A 27,219-nucleotide genomic window follows, 5' to 3' on the forward strand; every position below is an offset into this window, starting at 1 on the left:
AGAGGAGGCCAGCGCTGAGGCCATGAAGAGGCTGAACTTATCGGGTTTACGTATCGCTAATTACAGGACCGGGGAGACAGACTGACTGTCAGAAGGGATGGTAATATCATTAATGTCGAGGAAAGGGAAGGAATGAGATGCGTGGGGTGAAGTGTGTGGCTGCGAGGGAGAAATTATGGCTGGATTGTATAAATGCCAGAAGGTAATGAAAAATGCAAGCGGGCGGCAGGAGATACGGTCCTTCTCAGGTGTCTGTGCTTCTCACTGGATCAGAATAGCCTAATTAGGATAAATTATTAATCAGGATTGGTTTTCTTCTCAGCAGTTTTACTGAGATGATGTTCTGTGTGAACAAACTGTTTTCCTGCTGCAGGGTCAGCAGCTCAAAGACTTTCATGAGCTGTTCAACCAAAACGTATTATTTTAGCTGTAAAACCAGCAGAACTCTGGAAACAGACCAACGTCTGGACTGAGATCATCAGAAAAAATGAATCTCTGGGACTGGGCTAAAACTCAAAATCTTTAGTTAGCAATAAATTCTGGAGATACAGAGAACTTATTAGATGAGAGTTTTTCTGAGCTTGTCACGAGACACAAATACGAAATAATGACACATGGCTGCAATGAAATTATTCCATATATTTTCTTTAATACAGCTGATATTTTGATGATTGGTTTTTCTTTTTGAAAACACCTTTTAATAATTTTTTTGTATTTAAGTTATACATATGTTAAGTATATTTATGTGACAGGATGCTTTTTTTTTAAATACAGCTTTCTTTTTCTCTGTTAAAAATGTATATTAATCCTAAAAGACTGTAGAAAAAATGCAACATAAACAATGAGAAACGTTGTTGAACGTTGAAATATTTAGTCTAAAACAACAACAAAAAAAACAAACAAACAATGGAATAAGGGCGGCACAGTGGTGCAGTGATTAGCACCGTCGCCTCATAGCAAAAGGGTGCCGGGTTCGAATCCCTTCTGTGTGGAGTTTGCATGTTCTCCCTGTGCCTGCGTGGGTTTTCTCCGGGTTCCTCCCACAATACCAAAAACATGCACATTAGCTTAATTGGCTACTCTACATTGCCCCAAGGTGAGAGTGGTTGTCTATGTTTGTGTGTCAACCCTGCGATTGACTGACTCTCACCCGTAGTCAGCTGGGATAGGCTCCAACCCCCCCACGACCCTGACGGATAAGCGGTATAGAAAATGAATGGATGGAATAAGGCTGCAACCACCCGAGTGGTCATGATTTCCCAGGGTGATGTCCTCATATTAATCGTTTTGTCAGACCAAAACACAAATACTACCAAGAAATGTTGATCAGAATAGCTGTAGATTAACTGATTCATGTATCAGTTGCAGTGTACCTTCATTAAAGGCAGCAGAGAAAGAGACGGGACCCGATGTTTAAGAAAAATGCTTTTATTTTTTTATTTTTTACACCTCCAAAAAGCACATTTTTAAAGCACAAAGATTTACTCTGTATATAAACACGTCTCTTCCTTTGACTAAAAAAATGGTAGCATTTGCACATTGTGCTTTGATTGTGAAGTCTGTACAACCGCTCTGGGTCTCCTGTGGTGTCACAACCCCAGTAAACATTTTATTGCATAAATCACATTTGACCTCAGGGGTCATATGTTGAAGTCTTTAATGGACAGTAAAAAAAGCAAAAAAACAAAACATACCAGTAAAATGAAAAGAAGTTATAACTGTTGCACAGTGAACAATAATAGCAGCTTCCCTCATGAAGACGTTGCACATTGTCCTGAAAAGAAAAACAAAGCCAAAGAAATACAACCAACCAAAAATGTGACATTGTGCTTTTATCTATCTAGCAAATCACCTCTGCAAATTATTAATGATACAAACACACCCTCAAAAAGAAAGGAAAAAAAAGGAAAGAGAAATGTTTGCACCTATTGGCCCATTTGCCTGTGAAACAGTAGCTGACTAAATGCTAATCTCTAGTTGCACACATCCCCTTAATGATAAGCAAAATTTACACACCTTATTTTTGCTATTATTATTAATTCACCCTACATTTGACAAAGTAGTGTTTATGGAAAGGCAGTGTCTCTCTGTGATGTCTCCACGGAGACTTTAAGTCATTAAATGCTGAATGGAAAATCGCTTCACACAAAAATATACAAAATTCTAATACACTTGAATCAATGACTTTGGTATAAAGAAAAAGGACATTTAGTCACACACAAAACTTTCATTCCTGTGTGTTCTCCTTAAACTACATACTTATCCTGTCGAAATGGCAAAGAGAAATTATGCAAGTAATGCGAAAGAAATGCGAACAGGAAATTAAACTAAGGATCAGCAAAGAATCCCAAAAACTGGGACTACTGGAAAGTAAAAGTGCACTCATACCTCTCCTCTGGGACAACATTTAACTTTTATCTAAAAAAACCCAAAACATCCACAGTATAAACTCAAAGGAGGCGAAGGCTCAACCGTAAAGAAAAAGTTGTTGTATTTTTTTTAAAAGTTATCATATATTATATGAGAAAAAGGTCAAAAAGGTTGCTTTGAGAACAAACTGCAGTATATTGTGATTAAACTGGGTACACTGGATTACATATGTTTCAGCTGTTCCTGTAACTGTACAATACAGTATATGAGCATTATATATATGCACTGTATTGTACAGTTAATACGTTCCCTGGCCAAAGGTTTCCTGTTCCTCATGATATCACGACTTTGTTCTTAAAGTATTCCAACCTTTTTTACCTCTCAGCCTCAGATTGTTTTCTGAACAGTGGCCCCAATGATCCAAACTGCTAAATTCTCACTCAGTTGTTGTTGTTTCAGATGAAGCTGTAAGGTCAGCAAGATGCACCCGCAGGACCTTTTCCTGTCACACTGAACTGAATCGCATGCCTCTATTGATTTCACTTTCAAAGCTCACAGGTTTGAAAGCAGACCATCTGACAGAATGTTTTCATCTCTTTCTCTCTTGTTTGTTTTTTGTGTTTGAAAACGACCAAATTAACCATCAACAGATTCAGTAGAACAAACCAGCTTGATTCTCCCAGCATCGCATTAAAGATCTTTAAAGCAGATCGATGAAAGGCTCATTAATGCTGAGGGCTCCACTTTGTTTTCTTTGTGAGTGCGATGCCGCTGATTGCTGACTCATCCCCGACTGTAGCGTGCGCAGGCTCTCCAGCCTATTAGCTGGGTGAATTGTTAGTGTCTTGGCGAGCTGGTGTCTCCTCGTACAGCGGTCAACGGGGCAGCGCGGAGATTAAAAACGCTGAATTCATGCACCCACAGCAGCTGAGAGGAGCAATGGGAGGCTGCTGGGAATGACAGCCTCTTTATGCTCGTCATGAATGCATCTCGACCTTCAGCGCTCCTGGCATTGTCTGTTTAAACGTTATAAATTGACATGTTAGTGAGACGCAGCTGTGCCTCTGCTGCCCACACGTCTATCTACCTGAATACACAGCACATACATCTACACCACCTACGCTTGCATCCTGCCATTATCATGTGGAAGTCTGAGTTACAGGGGAAGAGTTTTCAGAGGAGATTCCCATGGAAACGACATGTAAATAAAAGGAAGGTAGAAACAAGGGAATGAAAATGAATGGACATAAAGCTACAAATAATGGTTCTGACGTTCAAACTGAGGGACATTAAAGGGATTAAAAGATATTAATGGTTAACAATGACAAGTTGAGTGATTTCTCTGAGATTTAGTCTAAAATCGCTGCCACTGGAAATTTCTTATGGTATGACGGGAGATTAAAAAGACACAGCTGGGACAAACTGGACTGAACTCTTCTTTTTATACCTGTCTGTCTATCCATCTTTCTATCTGTATGAGACAGTGTGCCATAATCAACATTAAACCAAATTTAAATGTTTCAGAGTTAGCCACATAAGAAAAATTTACATGTGTGGTGTTTACATGTAGTAATCTGTAGTCCCTAGTCAGAACATATTCAGATCTGAAGAAGTTATTGATCTTTGTCAACACTGAATCTTACTCATGTCCACTCTGAGATAATAGACCACGATGACGTTTTACATATCGATTTTTAAGCTCTACCCAAACTGTGCAAATGAGGAGAAAAACACAGCGACAGCGACTCTTGATCAGTGAAATTAGTGACTCATTTCACAGCTGCCAGATCACAATCCAGGATCTCTCATGTGGGGAAACCTGCACTGTACGAGCTGAGCAGCACACACTTCCTCATCCTGAAACATTACATAAAGGTTACGAGCATTACAGACGCTTTAGCACCGATGGCTAATAAGACGAATTATTAATTAGGACTGACTGGTGCCAGCCTGGTGGTTTTATCTCAGGTGGCAAGTGGCTGCATGCTACCTGCAAGAGCTGAACACAGTGGAATTATGGGTAGGAAGCAATGAGACCCTCTGGTAGTGGAGCTGGTTGAACCATCTCAATTCAAATACTCATTTGAGGCGTTTATCCTCAGAGCTAATTTTAAAGCAGCTAATCCATGGAAAAAAATATTTAAAGGAGCTAAGCTCACTAAAGACATAACATAATCCCACTCCAAAACATATTTGTGACTATCTGACTGTGTTTTCAGGGGCTTCGGAAAAGAACTGGAAGTTTCTGGTTTGGAAGCATTAAACATCTGACTCTTCAGCATTTCTGTAAAGGGATGACAGACAAACAAATTCATCTCAGCAAACAGCTCAAACTTGGTGTACTTAAAAAAACAAAAAACATGTTGACTTAAAAGTTAAAAGCTGTGAGGGTTACAGAAATGTGCTATGAAGGAATACTGCTCTGCAGAAAAAAAAAATCCAGAATTTTTATATGATATTTTATATTATTTTTTGTGGAAACATTGTCCTCAAAATAATTTATTCAAAATAATATATTCTGGCCTTTTTTTTTTAAACAGCTTATTCGTTTCAATAAACTCTGCAAATCTGAATAAAGTGGTAAAAAAATACAACTGGAGAATTGTGGTGGATGCATGAAAGAATGTCAGAGATGTGATTCAGTTTATACAATCCAGTTCTCTAACGTCATACGGTATATTGTTACTTAACAATAACACACACACACACTCTTCCTGAACACAAACACACTCTGAAACTAGGTCTGTGCATAATTACAAACACTAGCTTAAGGAAAAAAACCCAAAAACCCAAAAAAAACCCAAAAAAACAGGAGGAGAGCTACAGTCAGCGTTGCAGGAAATATAAAACCTGCAGCAGAGCACATGAGAAACGGTAAGTGTTGAGAGCTGCAGCTGAATAAACTCATCCTTAAGATTATGAATCTCAACCAACATTCAAACGCACACGGATACACACACACAGTGTGAACATCTGCCTCACATTCAATCAACCATGCTCACGCAGAGTGTGTTCAACCTTTCAGTCGTCATCTCAGCTGTATACTATGCGTGGGCTGCTGTTTTTCTAGTTGTGCTTGGCACGAATCCCTTTCAAGTAGTTTTTCCAGCGCTTGACCACATCCTTGAAGATGGGAGAGTTGTCCATGGATGCCACCAGCTGTAGCTGGTTAATGTGCGTGGTGTGATAGTCCCAGCGGGCCAGGTTGGGCGCAGTGCCCAACATGAAGTGACGCAGGTCATAGATGCTCCCGGACCCTGTGTCAAAGAGCGGCAGCATGGCCTTCAGCGACTCCATGCCACGGTTGAACAGCTGCCCAGCCTCCCTGCCAAGCTTCTCTCCGGCTGTCTCAGCTAAGTCAAAGAGTCCCAGCAGGGAGTAGATGAAGCCGTTGAGGACAAAGGAGCTGGGCGTGGTGGGGTATTCTTCATACCAGTCGTACTTGTTCATGAACACAGCTTTGACCCCGTGCTGCGCTGAAGGCACCTTGTAGGGTCCAACTGCCTTGAGGGCAGCGTTGAGGTAAGCCTGGTCCTTGGTGAGGAGGTAGGCTCTCACCAGGGTGGACATGGCCTGGCCCTGGGCCATGGCTGAGTACCAGCCGGGCTCCAGAGGCCGAAAGCCTTCACCCAGTTTACGGGTGACCATGATGGGCCAGCCACCTCGCTCATCCTGGTTACGAAGCAGCCAGTCGCTGGCAGCAAAGAAGGCGGCCATGTGGGCAGTGGTGGAGATTGTGACGTTGTCGACAAAGCCTCGGCCATGGAGGAGTAGTCGCACCACCCGTCTGGGCATGATCTGAGAAGGACAACAGACACAAAGGCAGACAAAAGAATTAATGAACGAAATTGGGATTTGGCATTCATTCAGTAATGCTATTTATCATCTCTACGTGTAGTAAGTAAGTTCTCATGGTCAAATATATATACAAAACAATCAATAATACAAATCGACTTTTAATCTACACTTTACAAGAATATGTTAAAATAATGCCACAACAGTCATCCTGTTACTAGTTTTTTCATACCATGCAGCTTTAAAAAGGGGAAAATCAGTTATCATTAATTACGGATGTCCTTGAATCCTTGAATGTTCTAGTTTAGAAGGGCTGCAAATAGCTTTTCTCATTATTGATTCATCTGCTGATTACTTTCTTAATTAAGCGATGAACGGTATTGAAAAATGAATGGTACTGAAAATAAAATATTCCGTTTATTGTAGTATAAGATCAAGACAAGCAGCAAATCCTCACATTTCAGAAGCTGAAACAGGAAAATGTTGCAGAATAATTTTCAACTGATTGATTAATCATCAAATCGTTTCCGCTCCGGTTCGGTTACGTGGTTCAGAACACAGGTGTTGTATCAAAATAAACCAACCTTTGTTGCCTTCACAGCCTTTGTGTTTGACAGTCCGACACCCTTCCTGAGGTCGGTGAGCAGGTCTCGGGTCAGAGTGCTCCACGCAGTTCGTGGACCGATACCGTAGGTGATTTCTCGGTCTTTGAAGGCGATGAGCTGTGTGCTGGTCACGTAGTGGATGGTGAAAGGCGGGCCCTTCTCCGTGGTTTCCAGGATCACAGACAAACTGCCGTTGGAGGTGAATTTGACGTCCAAGCTGAGGATGAAGTCTTTGGAGTTACCCAGCTGGAGGGACACGCCTTCTGAGGACTCTGTGGTGGTTTGGAGGACGGGGTTAGGAAAGCGGGTGAAGCAGACAAATGAAGGAAGTGTTAAAAGTGTGTACAATGAACCAAAATTGCAGGAGAAAAGTATTTTTTTAAGTGCACTGGGTCATAAAAAAATGACTAACCTCATTTCACTGACTTTAAAAAACGTTTGATGATCACCAAATGACAGGAAACTATTTTTAGCAGACTGACTGGAAGCCTTTTCTAGACTGTCTGTCTCCTTTAATACACCCTCCTTTGATGGTGTGTTTCTATAATAGCTCATCTTTTCTCCTCTTGTTCCCAAGATTCACTTGATACTCACGTTTCCAAACAATCAATGACAGTCAGGTGACTTTAGAAAAACTCCACATTCCACATGGTGCTCTTTATTACCACGAAGAGCTGTGTTATCATGATTACTGGTGTGAAGTGCCTGGCTCTGTGCTTGTGTGTATGAGAAAGTCTCAAACACACACACACACACACACACACACACACACACACAGGGACGAGCCCCTCATGGGATGTACAGTGCAGATGTGTCACTGCACACTGAGCTTAATTAGGAGGAGGACAGAAGGGAGGAAACAGTGGAAGGAAAGCAGAAGTAGAAGTAGGAGGATGGAAGCAGAGAGTGAGAGAAGTTGATGCAGTGCGGCCACTTTTCCATTTCCATCTGCACATCTCTTCCAGATAAAGCTCACCAAAGATATAAAGGTGGATCATATGCAGTTTCCACTCCCCTTGCATTATATGAGCTCTCTGCCAGGCACTTCGGCTGCTGTTCTGAATTCATTTAAACCCTCTAAAGCACTAACAGCTACTGGAATGATCTCTCCTTTGGCCTTGTTACTCTGCACAGCAATACACCAACAACAACACCACCACCAACAAAAAAACAACCCACAAAACCCTTTTCTTATCAAGGAGGGTAAAGGATAAAGAGAGGAAAGAGTGTAGGAGTTGAGGAAAAAGGAGCATAATGGAACGATGGTCCTTGCAGCCTGAGAGAGCGAAAACGAGCCAATAGTGAGAAGACAATTGAGAATCAGGGAGGGAGACATCTTGACACAAGCAGAGAAATCAGAGGCGGATGAGGCCGTCTGAGACACAAAAGCAGTCGATCAGGAGGAGAATGAAGGAGAGAGCCAGTCTGGCAGGGGCCTCTGGATGGCTACGGCTCTTTAATGCACTCATAAATCCATTACTTAAGGCAATGCAGAGAGTAAGTGGATTTGTACTCTGGCCCCGTGATTACTCTGGCATCAATAAAGGATGGGCAGGGAATATAGACGAGATTCTACCTCCTCTGCCCTGCTTTGCTCTCTGGCTGTTTAGCAATAAAGCGGGAGACTGAGTTGACATGCAGCAGGAAATATGTCAGCGTAAAACCCTGCTTGTATACATGAGTGGGCATGTTAAATGGGCACTTGAAACCATGCATACGTGGATACAGAAAATCCAAGTGACAAGATGACAGCCAATGCATGTGTGATTATTCATCCTCAGCCTCCAGTGACTACAACAGTGTGGTGACACAGGACACACAGCGTCTATAAATAGTATCAGTCCTCTTGGGCAGTTTTCATGTTTTTAGGGGAGCAAATAATTATTTTCAACATTCATTAATATTTTCTTGATGAACCATTTTTTTCTGTGAAATGTTGGAAAACTGTGAAAAATGCAAATTCTAATTTCCCAGAGTTCAAGGTGAGGAATTAAAACAGTTTTACTGATGATTCAATTTACTGTTCTACGTGAAAAGAAATATGGTTTACCAAACTCCCACATCTGACAAGCAGAAATCACCAAATCATTGGCATTTCTGCTTGAAAAATAACTGACACAATTTAACTGTTATCAAATTAGTTGCTGATCGGTTTTCTCTTGTTTCAACCCTTCATGTTCTGTCATCTCAAAATACTTAGAGTAGGTTTAATGTTGCTTTTTGACTCAACTGAACATGAAAAGACAATTTAAAAGATCTAAATTTGTAACAAACATAAAATACAAAATGCATGCATGCATAAGTATCCACTTTCTCCCACGATTTATCTCCTTTGGGATCTGTGTGGATGTCTCTCCATCAGCTTTACACATATGGGTCATTTTTTTTCTTACTCATCCATATTGCAAAGCTGCTGGAGCTCTGAGACTGTGAGTCAAGTCCAGTCACAAACTCCCAATTGAGATCTGGACTCTGACTTGACCACCAGAAATCTGTTCTCACTTTGACATCAGGGTTATGATTTCAGGAAATCAAACCCCATTATTGACACCATTCACGGTCAGAATTTTCCTCCAATAGCCATTCAATGTTTCACCTTCAGTAAAATTCCCTCTACATGGTAGTTTAGTTGTGGATCCTGCCATTCGCACACTGGATTCAGATTGTCTACCCAAACATATCAGCCTCACTCTTTACGGTCAAACAGCACACTTCCTACTACCGCTTCACATTAAAACCATTAAACTGGTGAAATTAAGGGTTGCTTTTATTGTGAAGCTACCACGGGAGGTGCAGTGCATTCCATACCTCTCTTATCTATGCAGCGTGACTTTCCTACTCCCAACCTTCTGTCCTATCGTACCAGCAACGAAAGCATGAGATCTACAAATCAGATTCTTTTAAATGTCCCCAGGGTGCACTCCGAAATTGCTAAAACTGCTGTCCCCTTTGATGCACCCTGGGCATGGAATGAGCTGCAAAATACTATTTCCTTAGAAGCACTTCCTTTGAGAATACCTTCAAAGGTCTTTAACAAACTGCCCTAAAGGGAACTTGTTGCTGTTTAACAAAATCCTTGACTCGAGGTGAAATGGTTGTGGCTGACATGGCCTGAGATCATCAATGGGAGATTCCTAACCTAATAAAGAATAAATAAATAAAAAATGTTCACCACGGTGAGCAACGTCCACGGCACTGCAAAACGATCCAAAGGTCAATTTTGTCATTTTTAATGAAGAAAAAAAACATTTTTACTTTTTTCAAGCGAGAGAAATCTACAGTTAGGCTGCAAACCTCCATCTCCGCAACAAGGTAACTAATTTAATGTGTGCTGCTGTTGTGAGGATAACTACTCACACAGGCGCAGCATGAAATCAGATCATGGTTGCAATTATTATTGACTGACATCTTTACTAAAACAACATGAGTGTGTTTGGATGTGCGGTAAGCAGCGAGAGTGTTGCAGTATTAAACAGTTGCTGTTACCATCAGTGTCGAAATCAAATCAATCACCGACAGACTGAGATCTTCAGGATTACTGCTTATCAGTTTCAAAAACTGAAAAAATTTGATGAAAACATGAAAACTTTCAGAGTATCTGGTAGCAGGTGTTGCTCCACAGTATCTGCGCACACAGATCACCTTGCTAATTCTCGCAGGGTTTAGTTTGTGCAAACTGCATTTCTCAACCATCAACCGACCATAAGGGGATTCAGAAAATAAAAGTGCTCACTGGCTGACAGGGCGCTCACAGAAATGTGCAGATGGTAGATGATAGGTTTTCATCAGGGGACAGACCATTGATCCACTTGTCAGATCATTTGAGAGGCTGTTCAACACCGGTGCCCTAGATACAGTAAGGAGGAAAAATGACCCAAAGAGACAGGATGGAGCAGGAGGAGGAAGTGGAGGGAGGGAGAGACAGAAAGACACAGTGACAGCAGAGGAACAAAACAAGAAAAGTTAGGACCTGAGAGCAGAACAAAGTGTTGAAATGGAGAGGGGTAATCCGAGTACAATTTTTAGGATGTACAAGAAGGCTGTGGAGTGATCAGCGGGTGGGAATGAGTCAATAAAGGTGGGAAACTGACTGAAATCTGGGGATAGTTGAGGGAGAATAACGGAGAACGAAGACTGCTGAGGGAGGGCTGAGGTGTGATGATGAAAACATGTCAAGGAAGGAGAAAGCTATGATGGCAAGCTGAAGCCATAAGGCAAGGTGAGCGAGGAGCAGTGAGAGAGAAAGTGTGGAGCAGCGAAATGAAAAGAATCTGTTGATGATGAGAGGTTGAAGATGGAGGAATTAGGAGGAGGTGAAAATTACAGTCCTCAATGGAGGGCAAAGAGAGAGAGAAGGATAGAGTCCTGGAAATATCAGCAAGAGATCAAAGGAGAATAAAAGACAGCTTACAGTCAGCACTGGGTAAAAGATTTCTGACTTCTCCCAATTCCGAAAATAACCCTGCCAGCTATCTCACGGCCTTGGACATCCTGCCGCTGTAAAGCTGGGCCAGATTTCCACTGTATTATAATAAACAATCCAATTTTATTTATAGTTTAATTATTCAGATCACTCAGAGCTACATTTCTTGTATCCCACAACCTATTTTTACATCTACAGAATCATAAAATATCGCTTTCCATTAAAAAAAAAAAAACCTGACCAATTTAACATAAAATCTGTTACACTCAGATTTCCTTTCTCTTGTTCTGCCAACTAACAGAATTAAAACTAACTGACAACAGTTGAGTAAATTTTGCTAGTGATTGATCAACATTTGCTGAAAACTTTAACTGGCTCTTGTGACATATAAATTGCACTGTTTCGAATCATATCCGAATCAGACTCTCATTCCCACCGCACACTGCAGCCCTGAATACACTTCTGTTTGTGGCATAATGAAAAGGATGACAGAAGTCAAGAGGGAACCTTTTAAGTTTTCCCTCTTTAAAGATCAATTTCTAGATGCAGAAGAGAAAAGGCTGCACACAGACGACTATATAGTCCGAGGGAGGCTGAAGCACAGTTTCCTCATACAAAGTGAACTGAATAAATTAGATTCCTTGGAGTTGAAACAGTACAAAAAGGCACCAAGGACAGAGCCACCCTTCAGTCATTTTTATTATATGGGGAAAGATTTCCCATTTTCTGAAGTGCAATAAACTATGCACCATTAAATAGATAATATGGTGTCAATTCATCAGTTTGTAAGGTTTATCTGTAAAGTTCATATCTCACCAAATCCCTCTAAAACAACGTCAACAAAAACTTCAGTGATGTTTCTGTTAGGCCAACTCAACACCCAACTTATCAAGCTGGATGCTTTATTCAATAACAAACTTCTTGTAATTCAGACTTATTGTAGTAATTCTCAGCTGCGACAGAATGAGCTAACAGAATCAGCTTCGCAGGCTCATAGGATGAGCTGCCTCACATCTCTGAGCTCTGAGAACTCGGTGCAGAGCCAACAGGATGCCACAGCTTAAAAAAAACAAAGAAAAAAATATTATTAATACACTTAAAAGGAGCAACACGGTGCTATTCTACATACTGTTTGCCAAGAATTATCATGAAAATACCAAAACAATCATGAATTTAGTTTAAGTAGCCAACCTAATATATTTTATTCCTCTGTAGAATTGACCATTGTCGTCCACAAACAAAAACCCCTCAACCAGACTATTTCACTGAAGAGACTCACCAGTCTGTCGGTCTTTCTGCAACTACCCTTCACCAAAGCCCATTTGAGCTACAATGAATTACAAAGAGAAATCTAACCAAACAACAGCCTTGAGCTCCCTTAAGTCCTGTGGCCAACAAAGAAAATTAACTACAGCTGATAAAATACGTAACATTTCAAACACTTACATTCATGCTCTGGACACAAAGAGGAAGACTACTGTGAAAATGATGTCGACTACAAGTATTTCTGTGTGCAGAAATTTTCACAAAAATGTAATAAATGCGATAAAGTCTGGCAAAGTGAACAAAACAGGATGATTTGCATGATGTTGTGTCTGCTGGTTCTTAAATCATCATAATTCCTAGGAATCTGTCATCATGTGGTGGGTCCACTGTCAACCAACACAGTCTGCCAGTCTCCTCGTGCTGTGGCTGTGACTCACTGCAGACTAACATCCTGTCCTGAGGGTGCAGTTGCATATCGAGCCTGCTACAGCCGCAGTTAACAGGAGATAAGCTCCTTGCCCTGAGGCCATCTGGCCTCATGGAGGGCTTACATACCTGGAGCGCTGAACTGACGCACAGAGGTAGATCGGGACTTGTCGTGGACACGGCTGAGGCTGCAACCTTTTGGCACACTCCAGGGCGCTGTGCCGGCCCGGCTGTCTCTCTCCTCTGCGGTATCGTAGACCTCCACATGGGGAGGACGCTCGGTCAAGTTTTTGCTGTAATGGCTCAAGCCGTACTGAGCAATCTGGATGGCATAGAAGTAGCCCTGAGGGCCCCACTGAGTGGACAGAGGCACGCCTGTGTGGAAAAGAAGGAGGCAGAGGAGAAAGATTAGGCCAATGATGTTGAATACAGATTACAGACATTGCAGTATTGTGCTGCTATAGTTGGTTGTCTTTTTCGGTTTGTTAATTTTATAGTGTAATGAAATGCTTATAAATCTCCTGCTTACATGATCATCTTGTTTATCTCAAGGTTTTTCTTTTAAGCTCTCTGCTGCCTATTTTAAGCAAATGTTCTTTTTAGATGGCAGTTTTCTTAACAGCTTCTCTTTTTGGCTTGGGGATGGACTGAATCTGTTAAGTGCAGAGTGATAACCACAGTCATATTGATAAAACCGGTCCAAATTTACATTTCCGATACCAAACTTTCCAGTGACTGGATGAGACTGACTGTGGCAATAACAAAGGTTCAGATATGGGCCTATTGTGTAAACACAGACACAGAAGACAGCAGAAGACAAAAGGAGCACAGAAGAGGAGTTAGAAGAAAAGCACAACCAGCTATGGTAAATGATTGAACAGTGTGGTGAAATTTAAGCTAAGCTACCGCATTTCACTGCAGGCACAGTTGCCTGCTATCGCAGCTAAAAATAGCTCAGGCAGGAGAATCACTCTGATTAACAGATAGTTCACTTAAAGACCTTGTGACAGAGAGAGCTCATATGCAAACCAAACCCCATCCTTCTCAGAAGAGCATATTGTACTGTGATTTGGGCTGGGTGATAATGCGCCTCCTCCTTTCAAACTAATCACCACTGCATACACAGATGATCATGATGCTCTATTTCCTTACTGCCGTTTGCGCCGTTTCCCCTGATGGGGGTAACGTTGCACAAAAGAATCCATTTTACTGTCTGATGATATACAGGTCTGATTGTTTGACCCCAACTCAGACAGTGAATGACATAACACAAAAACAAAGCTTTTTCTTTTCTTTTAATGACAGAAAAGATGGTGTAAACAGGTTAATTTTCGCTCTCGGGTGTCTAAGTGAAAATGAGGGCAAAGATTAACCTGATGGAGGTGACGATTAAGTTGTTGTTGTATTGGAAAATTTCCTCTGGGCTCTCGTTTAGAGACAACACAGCTCGTGATTGCGTGTCTAATGTTGATAATAACAATTAACTTTATTTATACAACCCCTTTCATACATGGAATGGAGCTCAGAGGTCTTTACAAAACAAAAAGGAGACAATTAGAACAGCAGTGAAAATGACAATCATTGACAATTAACCACAACAAACACTTATTAACTTTTGCCCACACACACACACACACATACACACGGGTCATAAAAGAACAAGCAGGGAAAAGTAACTTGCAAATGATGCCATCAGTGCTTACCAGCAACATATCTATTAATTATGCAGTAATAGTTAAACAACAATATTCTTAAGACTGAACAAATTATCGCCCATGTTTTCTACCAATGTGGAAGCTACCTTGAGTCTTCTTATGGTGAAACCATAAAGTCACATTTCACATGTCGGCGAGGGGCTTAATCAATGCACCCTGTGCACTGGACTCCCAAACAGCCACCATCAGTGGAGCAATCTGTGCAGCGACGGGGACATGATCCCTTATTGTGGTCTCATTCCCAAACACTCGACATTCGAATGCAACATTGGGCGCAACCACGGCTAAAAGCTCCATGAGGACTGAATCCAGCATCCCAATCCAGCAAGTAGTGGATGGATGAAGTCTTTACTTCTGCACCATATGGACAACCTTTTTACAGTTGGTTGTATAGCAAAGTGTTTGAAACAGGTGATCCAGTATTTTTTTGGGGTTTTGTGGAATGCATGTAAATTACAGTGAAAACCCATTTTAGACAGACCAAACTCATAACACAAAAACGATTACAGCTTTAATTAAGATTTTTCACCGTGTTCATGTGTTTTAAACAATGTACGCTCAAATAAATGTTAGTTATTACATCCTACTTTGTCCTTGTTTGTCTGTCAGAGAAAATGAATTAAAATAATTATGCATCACAGAAAGTACAAGTCAAGAGCACAATATGAATGACTGAAGTCCCATTAATGGTTAGCAACAATCAAACCTGCTTCATGGCCAACATTCCCAAGTAATGCATCTAAGACATACATTTTCATCAGTTCGTTCACCATTAATGATGAAGGGGATGAATTATTGCTCCTTTATTTTTAACAGGGACATAGTACATCACATGGACTGAAACCATAAAACACAGTAAAGTGGCCATAAACAACTGCTGACTTGAGAGCTGATACATTTGATTAATGTGTTCATAAAAGAGCACAAAAAACACACACACACTTTCCAATCCCTTGCCAGGGTTCTCTTCATGCCTGTCTTCTTGCTGATGTCTCCCTTGACAACTTAAGGCAAATGACTGTCAAAATCCTAACGCTGTAACACTGTGCTACTCACTGAATAACACTAAGTAATCCATGTGGAACTGACTGTTAAGCCTCCACATGTTTTCATGACTCCAGAGAGTGGACTTTCTAGAAATCCGAAAAAACGTAAGTCTTCTGCCAATTACAGTGGGCTCTAAGCCTGTTGAAGTGAATATAGCATCAAAAGTGCTGCACCATCTTAACTGTGGTTCGCTGTTTTCCTCCTCCTTTCTTAAAATCACTGGCTTAATTTTTTTCTTTACCTCTAACAAAAACTGACAAAAACTCCCCAAACTGGCAGTATCTTCTCCCCCCGATGCAATTCATAACTCTGACTCTTTGAAACTAAACTAAACTATCTACATTCTTGTCCATTACAGAAAACCAGCTAGTCAGGGAGTGACGTAAGAGAGGCCTTATGAAAGTATCATCTTATACAGTATCATGGTCATTCTTAACAAAGCTATCGGCACGACGGGATGAGCGCTGGCTGAAGAATCAAGCTTGTATTTCTAGTTGGGATTTGTTAATCTGAGATAACATATGAGGTCTAAGATAGGACAGGACAGAGCCATAGGTTTAGGAAGTGCCTCTGTAACAGGAAGATCGCATTTTTCTCCATCTCTGAAACTTAGGACAAGCAGTTAGGAAACCTTACTGTAATGTGAGCCCTGGATTCTATTCAGAGACTATTCATCCACCTCTGTCTTCACTGGAAAGTGCTGTATCCATCTTGGTTAGCAGGTTGAGTGGGCACAGGTGGCGAGGCTAAGAGATATCATGTAAGTGTTTGCATCGACTGTGTAAGTGAGAGAATGTGTGCTTTATCAAGCACTTAACGGGTTATTAGGCGGTTTTAGGACCGTATGCGTATGTGTTTGTACAAATGTTTAAGCGATGGTGGTCTATAACAGAAGATAGAAGAAAAAGGAAGAAAAAAGAAAACATGCACACACATACACAAATAAATAAATAAATGAAACTGGGCAGATTTAAGATTTAAGAGGGTGTTGTTTGAGAGGATTAACTGCTTCTACAGATGATAGCGCCCTGGCTGCCGGAGCTTCATTATTCCCAACTTTTGTTGTGTGTCTCACGGAGGCTCTGGTACGACAAGGAAAAGTAAGACCACAGTTTAAAGAAGCGAGTGAGATATCATTATAATCTAGATGCAAATCAAATTCTAGATGAATGCTCGACTGCTAGACCAACAGAATAAGGAAGAAGCTGTAGTGATGTAAAAGGGTCATTATCACATTTAATGAATATTGCTGAGGGTCCTGTTAAATAACTCTTCAGTGGGTAGCAGTTTGCCTTGGGAGAGAAAAGCCCCTGCGACCTTGTTTGAGCCCTGCGGTACCTTGGACTGTGACAAGCTAATTAATGAACTGCTATTTTCACCCATAAAAAATATGCTAAGTTGAACAGAGGTGTGTATGCTTGCGCTTGTGGAGTGCTAAATAGTGAGGAGCTTTGGATTTAATTAATGGATGTGGGTAAATTGTGTGTGTGTGAACGTATGTGGATATGAAGTATAAACGCGCTTCCTATATTCTGTACTAAAAGAAACTGTGAGCAGGAAACAGAAGAATGAGATGAACTTGGCTTCCTGCAGCTCAGCCCAGAGGTACTAACAGATTTGGCTCAATTTCTGTCTGACCCATTTTCCACTACACAGAGCATGTTCCCCTCCATACATGTGTCGTAGTGGGGTACAGCATCAGTAAAGGAGGCATAATTTGTCACCCAAAAAGGTCTCTACATGGGACCGCAGTTAAAATATATAATGAGAAGTACACCATAAAACAATTAAATCTATCGAAAAATCAACCAAACTAACTGGAACTAACATCAACATCTGTGCACAAAAGAGTGGCTGTGCCACACATGCTTCTTGCAAATTTTACTAAAAAGAAAACAACTGTGTGTTGTTCTGTTTGCGTGATGAACAGAAAAGCAGATTTGTGTGGTGTCATCACATAGAAGAAGAAATACCAATGTAGGAAACTGCACTATCCATCTCAGCAAAAAATACCTATTTACGGTTAGCAAATTGCTCTTACAGATCCAGGCTATCATTTTTCATCAAGTGAACTTGACTCTGCAACTGACACTTTGCCAGTGAGTATATCATCTTTTATTGCATCTTCCCACCAAAACTAAGGATTACTTCTTGAGTGGAAAAGGACTCGAAGCACTTCTACTCTACTGACACTAATCTTAACTTTTTGGAGGACTTAAAAAAAACATTATATTTAGGGCTCATGGTGTGATAACGTTCCTTTTCTTTCAAGTGGTAGCTTGAGCTGTTTGACATGGAAAGCAGAATAATGAATATCTATTTTATAATTTCAGGCTGGTATACAAGGCCCCTTCTTCAAGTGACTGGGGCACAGAGCAATATTGATGACAATGTGGTTTAAACTAATAGCGTTTTTAAATGAGCTATTGATCCTTCCTGGTAATTATTTTAAAAGGAACCTTGGAAAGAAAACAACTTTCACCATGGGCTCAAAGTGTGAAGGAACAGGGAGGAATACACTCACATAACATTCATCCAGCACGTTAACTATTCAAAGAAATGCTGACGGACGATGTCTGAGTGAAGATAACTTTTTAATTGACTCGACACAAATTATGTTTGGCAGTGTCAGTGTTCAAGAAAGGCTAACAGTGTCCGGGAATGGCTGGCAGAGAGTGACTAGATGCTTTTGAAGTCTGATCTGCCCTGTTAATCAAATGTAGATGTGCTTTCTCGCTGATCAAATAGAGAATTTACAATGCTTCACTCATCTGACATAAATCACACATTTCTCAGTGACGTGGGGTTTATTAAACACCTAAAAACAAATCAAAGTCATTATCAAATACACTGTACATTGCAATAATTTAAATATTTTAGTTATTTTTTTTATTTATATAGCAAATATTTTATGCTCTTGTATCTTATATTATTTGTTGAGGCTCTTCAGAGAAAAGTGACACAAGTGACAAAAAAGTCACACAACAAAGATTTAGCAAAAAAGCGAAAATGAAGTTATTCCCGACTGAAATGTTTTTTTTTTGGCATGTTTTTCCACTAGTCGTCATCTTTTGCAAGCCCAATAAATTCATTCTCTGTGTGTGCAAAGAGCTTCTAGTTTTTTCCCTGATTAGAGACTGCTGATCTGAACACACCTGACAACTTCTAGAAAAACACTGACTCAAAAGCACAAAGCCTTTCACGTTTCTCTAGTATCTAAACAGACAGTAGTTAGTTCAAAGGTTCTTAAAAATACTGATGAATACTGATTCGGGTACACGGTGACTGGATTTTGGCAGAGATTTTAAATATAGTATCATCAAACATCCCCTGATGAACATAAGTAAATAAGTCTTACCTTCCACTCCACTTATACACTTGACACGGTCGCGGACCTCCACATTGTATCCCTCAAATGACATGAAAACTCCATCGGGGTGGTAGGGCTCACGCTGAGTGTAAACCTTTGAATAGCTGTGCTGGAATTCAAATCGATCGTAGCCGTCGTACTGCACTACTTTGCCGTACACCTCAAAGTATTTTTCCATCCAGCTGAAGGGCAGGTAAATCTCTCCGCCCTCTCTCCGGCCTTTGATAGTAGATTCATCGTTGATCAGGCAGTCAATTTCTTCATACTTGATCCCGCCGACGGCCCCAACAACAGGCGGGGGCTCTGGAGGTTGTGGAGGATGCTGTTGGCTGCTGATGCTAGCATCCCCCACCTTGGGACTTGGAGCCACCAGAGCAGAACGGGGCAGGAAGCGTAGGGAGGTGTCAGTGGAGCAGCGGTTCCATAGCAACACAGTGATGAGTGTGAAGAGGGCGCAGATAACAATGAGGGTCTTGTAGTTTACCCGGGCAGCCAGGCAGCGCATGGTCACAACTTGCCTGCACAACACAAACACCAGGGATATATCAGAAGCATATATGACTGATAATTTGTTTGTTGAGAAACAAGTCATCTGGCACACCCTACGACTCCCAGCACTGTAAGGCAGACTGGCAGCCTGCTGTGAAATACTACTGAATCACTGTAATTAGAGAGCAAAGCACAATGTGAAAAACTTTTATAATCTGAATACAGTGAGTCAGTCCATAACTTCTGGTGCAACTTTTATAACAATACTGAGTACATTTGCGTGTATACAAGAGACCAGACTAGTAGGACAAATCAGGTTACTGCCAGGTTAAACCTTATTACTGTAGGAGCTGCCTTTGTGTGCAGCAGGTCAGTAACAAGATTTCTCTGCTCCCCTGACATGGAGCCATGGCTGTAAAAAAATACCTTTGTTGTCTAAGCATTTGGACCAACAATGCAGTGTGGGTCCCACTGTGTGGGCACAGTTTGTCACAAAATCAAATGTCTGGCAGTGGACTAACTTAAAGGGCCAGTCAGTTTCAGTTTTAGTTAGACTTTGAATAAAATTATTCTGAAAACAAGGATCCAGTGCTACGTGTAACAGCACTTCTGGTCCGATTACTCCTGTCTGAAATCTCTGTCATGCACATGTGTACATTTAAAAGTTTAATTTTACAGATCTATGAAATTGTTGTTGATTTATATGAACAGTAGCTACTGGTGTATCAAATACATCAATCCAATTAGGTATGTAGAAATCAAAAAATGATAAGAATTAAAACTAAAGGAAGCTAGTAAAACATCCCATGTAAATTAGCTAAATGGTAACACTGTTACCCGGGAGAACGTCGCCTGGAACAACTTTCCCTAAATAGCTGACAAGTTGTAATCTGTGTCAAACACACATTTCTGCTCACTTTTGTTTGCTGTGAAGGCTGGGTAGCTGTGGATTAGTCAGAAGCACATGCAGACAGAGGCAATCAAGACTGTAGACTCCAAACAAAATCAAACTGTGACCAATAAGAAGCTCTGGATTGTGCTGTGCATGTGTGGCTAATTTCAATACCCAAACAATTGTTTTTTCCCCAAGTCTTTTGGTTCAATTGCCTATCATGTTCCCTTCTTGTTTTGGGTACTTTTGAAGTCACTTGTGCTCCTTATTTCAATCCACAAACTCCTCAAGATGGGACATATGCACTTAAAGGATCAGTTCAACATTTTGCATTTTATTATTAGATTTTTTTTTTTTTTTTGGTCAAAACAAGATGGGAAGATTGCTACCATTGTCATGGTATGCCATCTACATGGTAAAAATATAGCTGGAGATAGTAGTTGGTTTGATTCACTTCACATGACAACTGGAAACGGAGTAACAGTGAATGCCAATTTTCATTCTAACATCTAGTTTTCTGAAGGAATTAAACAAACAAGATATAATGTGTCAATTACTGAGGTTTAGTCAGATAGGCTGGTTGTCAGATTTGGACAGAGCCATGCTCACTGTTTCCTGTTTACGGTGTGAATGCTAAAATGCCAAATGAGAGACACGAGAGAAGTGTCGTCCGTCATCTAACTCAGTCATAGTCCTCAAGTACAGGAAAACCTGTTTCCTTACTGTGCATATCACTATAAAGGCTTTTAATCGTTGAATCTGATGCAGTGGGAAGACAAACCATATGTACCTGATGCAGGGCTCCCATTAGTGGCTACCAGACAAGATTGATTCAGATTTTGACTTTAAAGCATTGCTTACAACTATATGTATCTCTGACCTGTTCAGCTCATAATGCATCTTTAGGTCTCTAGGATCCTCTACCCAATCCATCCATTCTCATTGTAATTTTCAGAATGTATTTCAAATTTCTCCATACAGCATTTTGGTCAAAATTTGTTACAAAAGTGACCTGTCTTTCTCACATCAATGTGTTCAATAGAAGTTCAGCAACATCTGAGATTGCACAAACTCGCCTTTTATTTTGGAGTTTGCTGATGGCCTCATTCTACATGAATGGAGACCACAAACAATACACTGAGCAAATCAGGCATTTTCACCAAGCCAGCGAGAAATCAATGCACATACTTGAGGCCTCCTCCTCCTCCTCCTCACTAATTACAGTTCATAGAATTTACTATTACAGTGAAAACAGAGTTAGGTCCTCTGATGACAGAGGGTGGACTGGAGGAAAATCATTACTCCTCCAGTTCCTTTCAATGTCTCATCTCAAATTAGACACTACTAAAGGTCAGTTCAATTAATATGCAGTAATTGGACAATAAGAACGTGCTGCAGCAGTGCAGTCAAATTATAGTGTGAGCAGCTTCTTGAACAACGTTCATTAAATGACTCTTAATTAATAGGAAAGTGGACTTCCAAATGTTGACGGAGCGCAAACTCCCTATAATTTAAGACTGAGGACTAAAACTGTAAAAAGGCAAACACTGAATTTAGGCTCTTCTTGTGTTAATAAATGACTAATGAAACGAGATGTGCCCACTGAGGTAAGCAAAACTTCTTCTTCTTCTACAGAACAGAACAGAAGCATTTTTGCTCCACAAGAAAAGTTCTGGTTTAAAACTTCTTTTTTGCAGTTGTCTTCCATTCAGAGCTGAAAAATGCTTTGGTGGATCTGGCCCTTGATAAATTATTGCCACACATAAAAACTATCATCGATATTTACAGAAATGTCAACCTGGCACAGTGATGAAAGATTGGGCCGACGGGAACTCTGACAATGCTAAAAATGTGAGGCAGAAGGCCTGGGGATTGCGCCCTGAAAGATAAGGAGGACCAGCCCTGTCAGGGAACTGACTATAAATAATTGGCTCTTTTTACAGTGATTCGTCGCTAGTGTTGAGCTCAGGCTAGAGGTGGATAGACATGAGCTGATGCACTGCAGCATGGAGAGCATCCTAATGCCTCTCGCTGACTGTGAGACGATTTGTCCAAAGCCATGTCTCATTTCATAGGCATAATTTAAACCCTGATGCAGCAACAGGAGGGATACTTGAAGATGAGTTAATGTCACAGCGAAGCAAATTATAAGATGCAGTTTGTTCAGAAACCATAAATGTTATGATTTGGGTCATACTTTTAACATAACATTGATGACGTTATGACATTGTTTGAGCAAAGCTAAACTAACCAGAAACTGAAACTCTATTTGTTCTATATTTCATCAAAATAAATTTAAAACTGTAGCCGATAAAACTCCGATCACTCAGGCCCGCATGTGAGGTGGTTTCAGCTGCAGATGACCACTTTCATTCAGTGTGTGTACATGAATGTGAAGGACCGCCTACTCAATTGACGTCCTCCGTAAAATAATGCTTAATGTGTAATGTGCATAATGGTTCACTGTCTGACTTACATTGGGTTCAATGTAATACAAATTATGTTTCTGGGCTCTCGTACTATTTGTTTCAATTGATTTCACCACTGAATTAATGACTGCAATTTCCCCAGACTCCCTTTAAAAAATAAATAAATAAATAAATAAAATATCACATTATTCTGAGAGTTGTTGAGTCAAGAGAAACTTAGTAAACTTTATGAAACTGCTACAGTAAATTCTAAATCATTAGTGCCTTCTGGTAAATTCAGAACTAAATACAAGATATTAAGTAGTTTATTTCCTTGTAAAAAGTGTCAGGTTGTCAAGGCTGCTCTGGCTTGTCTGCTGCTCCGTGTCTGAAGTGCCTCTTACCTGTCAACACTGAGCAGCTGTTTGCACACACCGGTTCATTGTGCTATTCATGCTAAATTTATAAAAGAGGAGAACATTTTATAAACATAAGGTCTAATCTTTTGCTAACCTTTAATAGCAATAAATCAACCTTCAGTCATTTTAGTTACATATACAGTATAATTTCAGACACTGGCCAGAGAACTGGAGGATCAGAAAAAGCTTCAATGAGTCATGTTTGGAACAGTCACATGCATCCTTTTCTTATATTGCCGTTTAGGCATATGAAGTTGTTTATGAGATACAGACAGACCTCTGTGTAATCCAGTGGTTATCAGCTCAACTCATGAAGTGTTGCATGGATATAATCAGAAGGCTAAGTGCATTATTTCAAGTAAACATTATCAGTAGAAAATGGCCCAACTAAGCTCCACACTGAAGGTGTTTGAAAACATATTACATACACTATATGAACAAAAGTACTGGGACATACCTTTTATTATCAAGTGCAGATGTGCTATGGGGTTGATTTTACTTCCAGTGAAGGGATATCATAATGATTCAGTATACCAAGACATTTTTGGACAATGCTATGCTTCCAATTTTGTGGCAACAGTTTGGGGAAGACCCTTTTCCATCATTCCATCCAACACCTTTGGCATGAACTCGAACAGAGATTGTGAGCCAAGCCTTTTCATTCAACACCAGTGCCTGACCTCACAAATGCTCTACTGCATGAAAGGGCAAAAATTTCCCACAGAAACACCCCAAACTTTCGTGGTAAGCCTTCCCAGAAGAGTGGAAGCTGTTACAGCTGCAAAGCCGTCTGTGTATTTAGAATGAGATGTCATTAAAGTTCCTGCTGGTATATTGGTCAAGTGTCCCAGTACTTCTGTCCATATAGTGTGAGGGATCTAGCCCAAATAGATGTTTTATCATATGCAGAAAGTGATCCCCTTGCTTAAAACTATGGGTATTAATTCTAGCTAACTTTTATTTTTAAACATATGCAAATATTTGGATGCATTTATCTCCAAAATCCCCAGTAACAAAACTGGGAAAATTCCAACAGGTGCTTAATACTACAATTGTTTGTTAATGAAGAAAAAAAGGTGAAGGTGTTTTCATGAAATGAAATTTCTAAACTAAACAAAGCAGGAAAACACTGTGACCTTGTTAATTGCACTACATGTCAAACTAGCTGCTAATCTTTCCTCAGTGCAGACGTTTACAACATGTCTAAAGTGCTGCAGCAGCGAGTGCAGGGATGACTGAATGGAGTTGTTTTTCTTCTTCTGCTGTCCTGTGGTTCAAAAATCACATCACAGCAATAAAAGCTGAGTGCTCATGAGCCACCCTCGGGGAGCTACTGAAGCAGACGCCCTGTGTACATGTGAGGTTCAGGTGTTGTATCCCTAACTAAACTTCTGACATTTTCACTGCCTCCACGGGGGAAGTAAGGTAGGGCTTTGAGACTGCCTGTAAATTATCAGCTTATGTTGAAGCTCTGAGGCATGTTAGTTCCTGTGGAGCTGGCGTGTGTGTGTGTGTGTGTGTGTGTGTGTGTGTGTGTGTGTGTCTCTGTGTGTGCATATGTATTGTGGGTGTCTGTTGTGGTTCAGAGCCTGATTATGATACCGTGTAGGCATCAGGGGGAATTCAAGGCAACAAATGACAGGAAAAAAAGAACTTGTATCTTTATCCAACTACCATTTAATATGTGGGTAGAGTTACTATAAGTCTCTTTTCTGACTGGTTGCAATGCTCAGATTTTAGTACATTAATACATTATGTTCTCATCAGATATCAGTGAACAACATAAACTGCCTTGTCTGTCATCAGAATATATAAAACACTCCCTTGCATGATTTATTACATTTCTACATGTTGGATCCAAAAAGAGAAAAGATCAGCACTCATCAAAGCTGCTAAATTAAATTATAAGATTGAGTCAAATATATCATCATATTGTCATATTGACACTGATCTAAAGTTACCATTGAACCTTTATAAGAGTACCACTTTAAGTCTTGAGACTGAAATATCGCAACAAGACAAGGTTGTAAGAAAAAATGAGGCAACATTAAATGAGCCTTCCTGGCAACAAAAAAACACTCAAAAACCATAACAATTAACCATTGTAATTTTATGCAAGTACAAAATCTGCGGTTACCCGTTTCAGCTCAGCCACCATGCCTTCCTCTCTCTCTCTCTCACGGACTACAGCTGAAACTACAGAGCTGCAGCCACAGCGAGCACAGAGCTCTACATATTCATGAAGCAGCACTGGGGGAGTCGCTTCAAGGAAAACTGCTAGTCATAACGTCGCTAATGTCGGCCTGACAGCAATGGTAGTTCTCAGAATAAAGTTAAAAGTCACAAAATCTAGTGACGTCAAGTCTGTGACAAACAATCATTTTCAGAATAAATTAACGTTCAGAATAGCTTCTCCATTAGTGGATTAATCATTCATAGAATGCCAGAAAATAAAGAAAAATCATAATGTCCTGAGAATACCTGCTTGAAAAATAACAGAAAATTATTAATCAGTGATGAAAATAAATTCAAATTAATCTTCTGTCAGTTCCCTAACTGACTATTTGTTGCAGCTCTGAGTGACACAGTTGCAGATTAGCAAACAGTGTGGTGGTTTACATTGTGATTCATCCGGTCACGATGAAGCTATAAAGCATGCACTTAGGACCAAAAACTACAATTAAGTTATAGCCACTGCACAGACAAACCTACAGCAACACAACAGACCAAGGTAATGAAACAGCTTTGTTTAATCACTAAGAAGTGATTAAACTGCTTTGAAGTTCATGCGCCTGTGTGTTTTATCTCGAGTAGGAGGATTAAACAGGTCATTACAAAAAAAAGCTTATAACTCAGCCCTACTGAGGGATTAAGCAAACTCCTAATGTAATGCAGGGAAGACAAGAGAAAAAAACATATCAACTGGACCTTTACACATCACTTTAGAGCCAGGTGCTGCAGTGATGCTTGTCCTACAACATCACAGAAACAATCGTGGATCTCAGAAACGTGTGGCAACAGATGCTAAGATGCTAAAACCTAAGGAAAGCAGAAATGATTTAAAAGCTTAGAAAGAAATCAGGCTGTGGCAGGATTTAGTGCACATGGTCTACAAGAAGAGTCTGGGCCACGTCAGCTTTAACATTTAGGCTGACAGTTACATCAGTGGTGGATTTGGGGTTTAATGGTCCCGTTTTTGGCTCAAATTAAAAAAATAAACAATATCCCAGTTACTTTGGAAAACTGTATTTTAGCAGAGTACACAACAATTTGAGAGCTGAAATGTAGTCAACGAGCTTGGCTAAAAAAGACTAATTTTGAGTGTAATGTTGGTATCATTATATTTCAAAGACAAATTTGTCAGTTTATTGTTTGGGCAATGTGATCTCGTGATCAACTTTTTCTCTTCTTCACAGGAACAGTAAAAATAAAGATGAATGCTTATCTTGAAACTTTTTTGAAATCCACAGTCTCCATCTCATGTTTGTGTTTATTTGTGCCTGCTTTTGTACATATTGAGCAGGGCATTTTGTATTTCTTATTTTATTTTCTTTCAAACAGTTCCCTTATTTTGAGCTAAATATTTAAAAACAGCTACCAAAGCAGCCATCAGTTTTGGTAAATATATGTGAAGACACCATAAGAATAGCAATAGAATTGCCTTTGATAAATTATTATGAAATAAACTGTAAATAAACTAAAAATAGAGGCTGAGGCTTTCTTTACACTGAATGACCACATAATGTTTCAGAATACACAATTGATTCTATCACATTTCCCATGTGGCATAACTGCCTCAAATATCAGCCATGGTATTATAATTGTGCTGCATGGGGGTGTGTCAGTGCCTAAAGTACAGCAGTTTCTCTTCATGCAAATGCACAATTATCTATGTTATACAATCTAACGAACCCACAGTTAGTTCACAAAGCTCCATCTCTCCTTATGCTATCAAAGATGGCTCAGTGATGACATGAGTCATTTCATCATACAA

The 27,219-nt window shown here is 40.2% G+C and overlaps 1 protein-coding gene across 2 annotated transcripts in view; it reads right to left on the reverse strand.

The window, feature by feature from the left end:
• Positions 1-1,412: 1,412 nt before the first annotated feature.
• Positions 1,413-27,219, reverse strand: part of glceb (glucuronic acid epimerase b) — a 50,133-nt gene continuing 24,326 nt past the window's right edge. For both annotated transcript variants that reach the window (XM_046393203.1, XM_046393211.1), the window contains exons 3-6: positions 19,006-19,535; positions 13,015-13,260; positions 6,750-7,042; positions 1,413-6,168 (exon numbers count right to left, since the gene is read on the reverse strand). In XM_046393203.1, coding sequence (XP_046249159.1) covers positions 5,437-6,168; positions 6,750-7,042; positions 13,015-13,260; positions 19,006-19,522 — 1,788 coding nt within the window. In that variant the 5' untranslated portion in view covers positions 19,523-19,535 and the 3' untranslated portion in view covers positions 1,413-5,436. The remainder of the gene's footprint in view (positions 6,169-6,749; positions 7,043-13,014; positions 13,261-19,005; positions 19,536-27,219) is intronic.

The sequence above is a fragment of the Scatophagus argus genome, chromosome 1, assembly GCF_020382885.2.
Source record: "Scatophagus argus isolate fScaArg1 chromosome 1, fScaArg1.pri, whole genome shotgun sequence".
Taxonomy (NCBI): domain Eukaryota; kingdom Metazoa; phylum Chordata; class Actinopteri; family Scatophagidae; genus Scatophagus; species Scatophagus argus.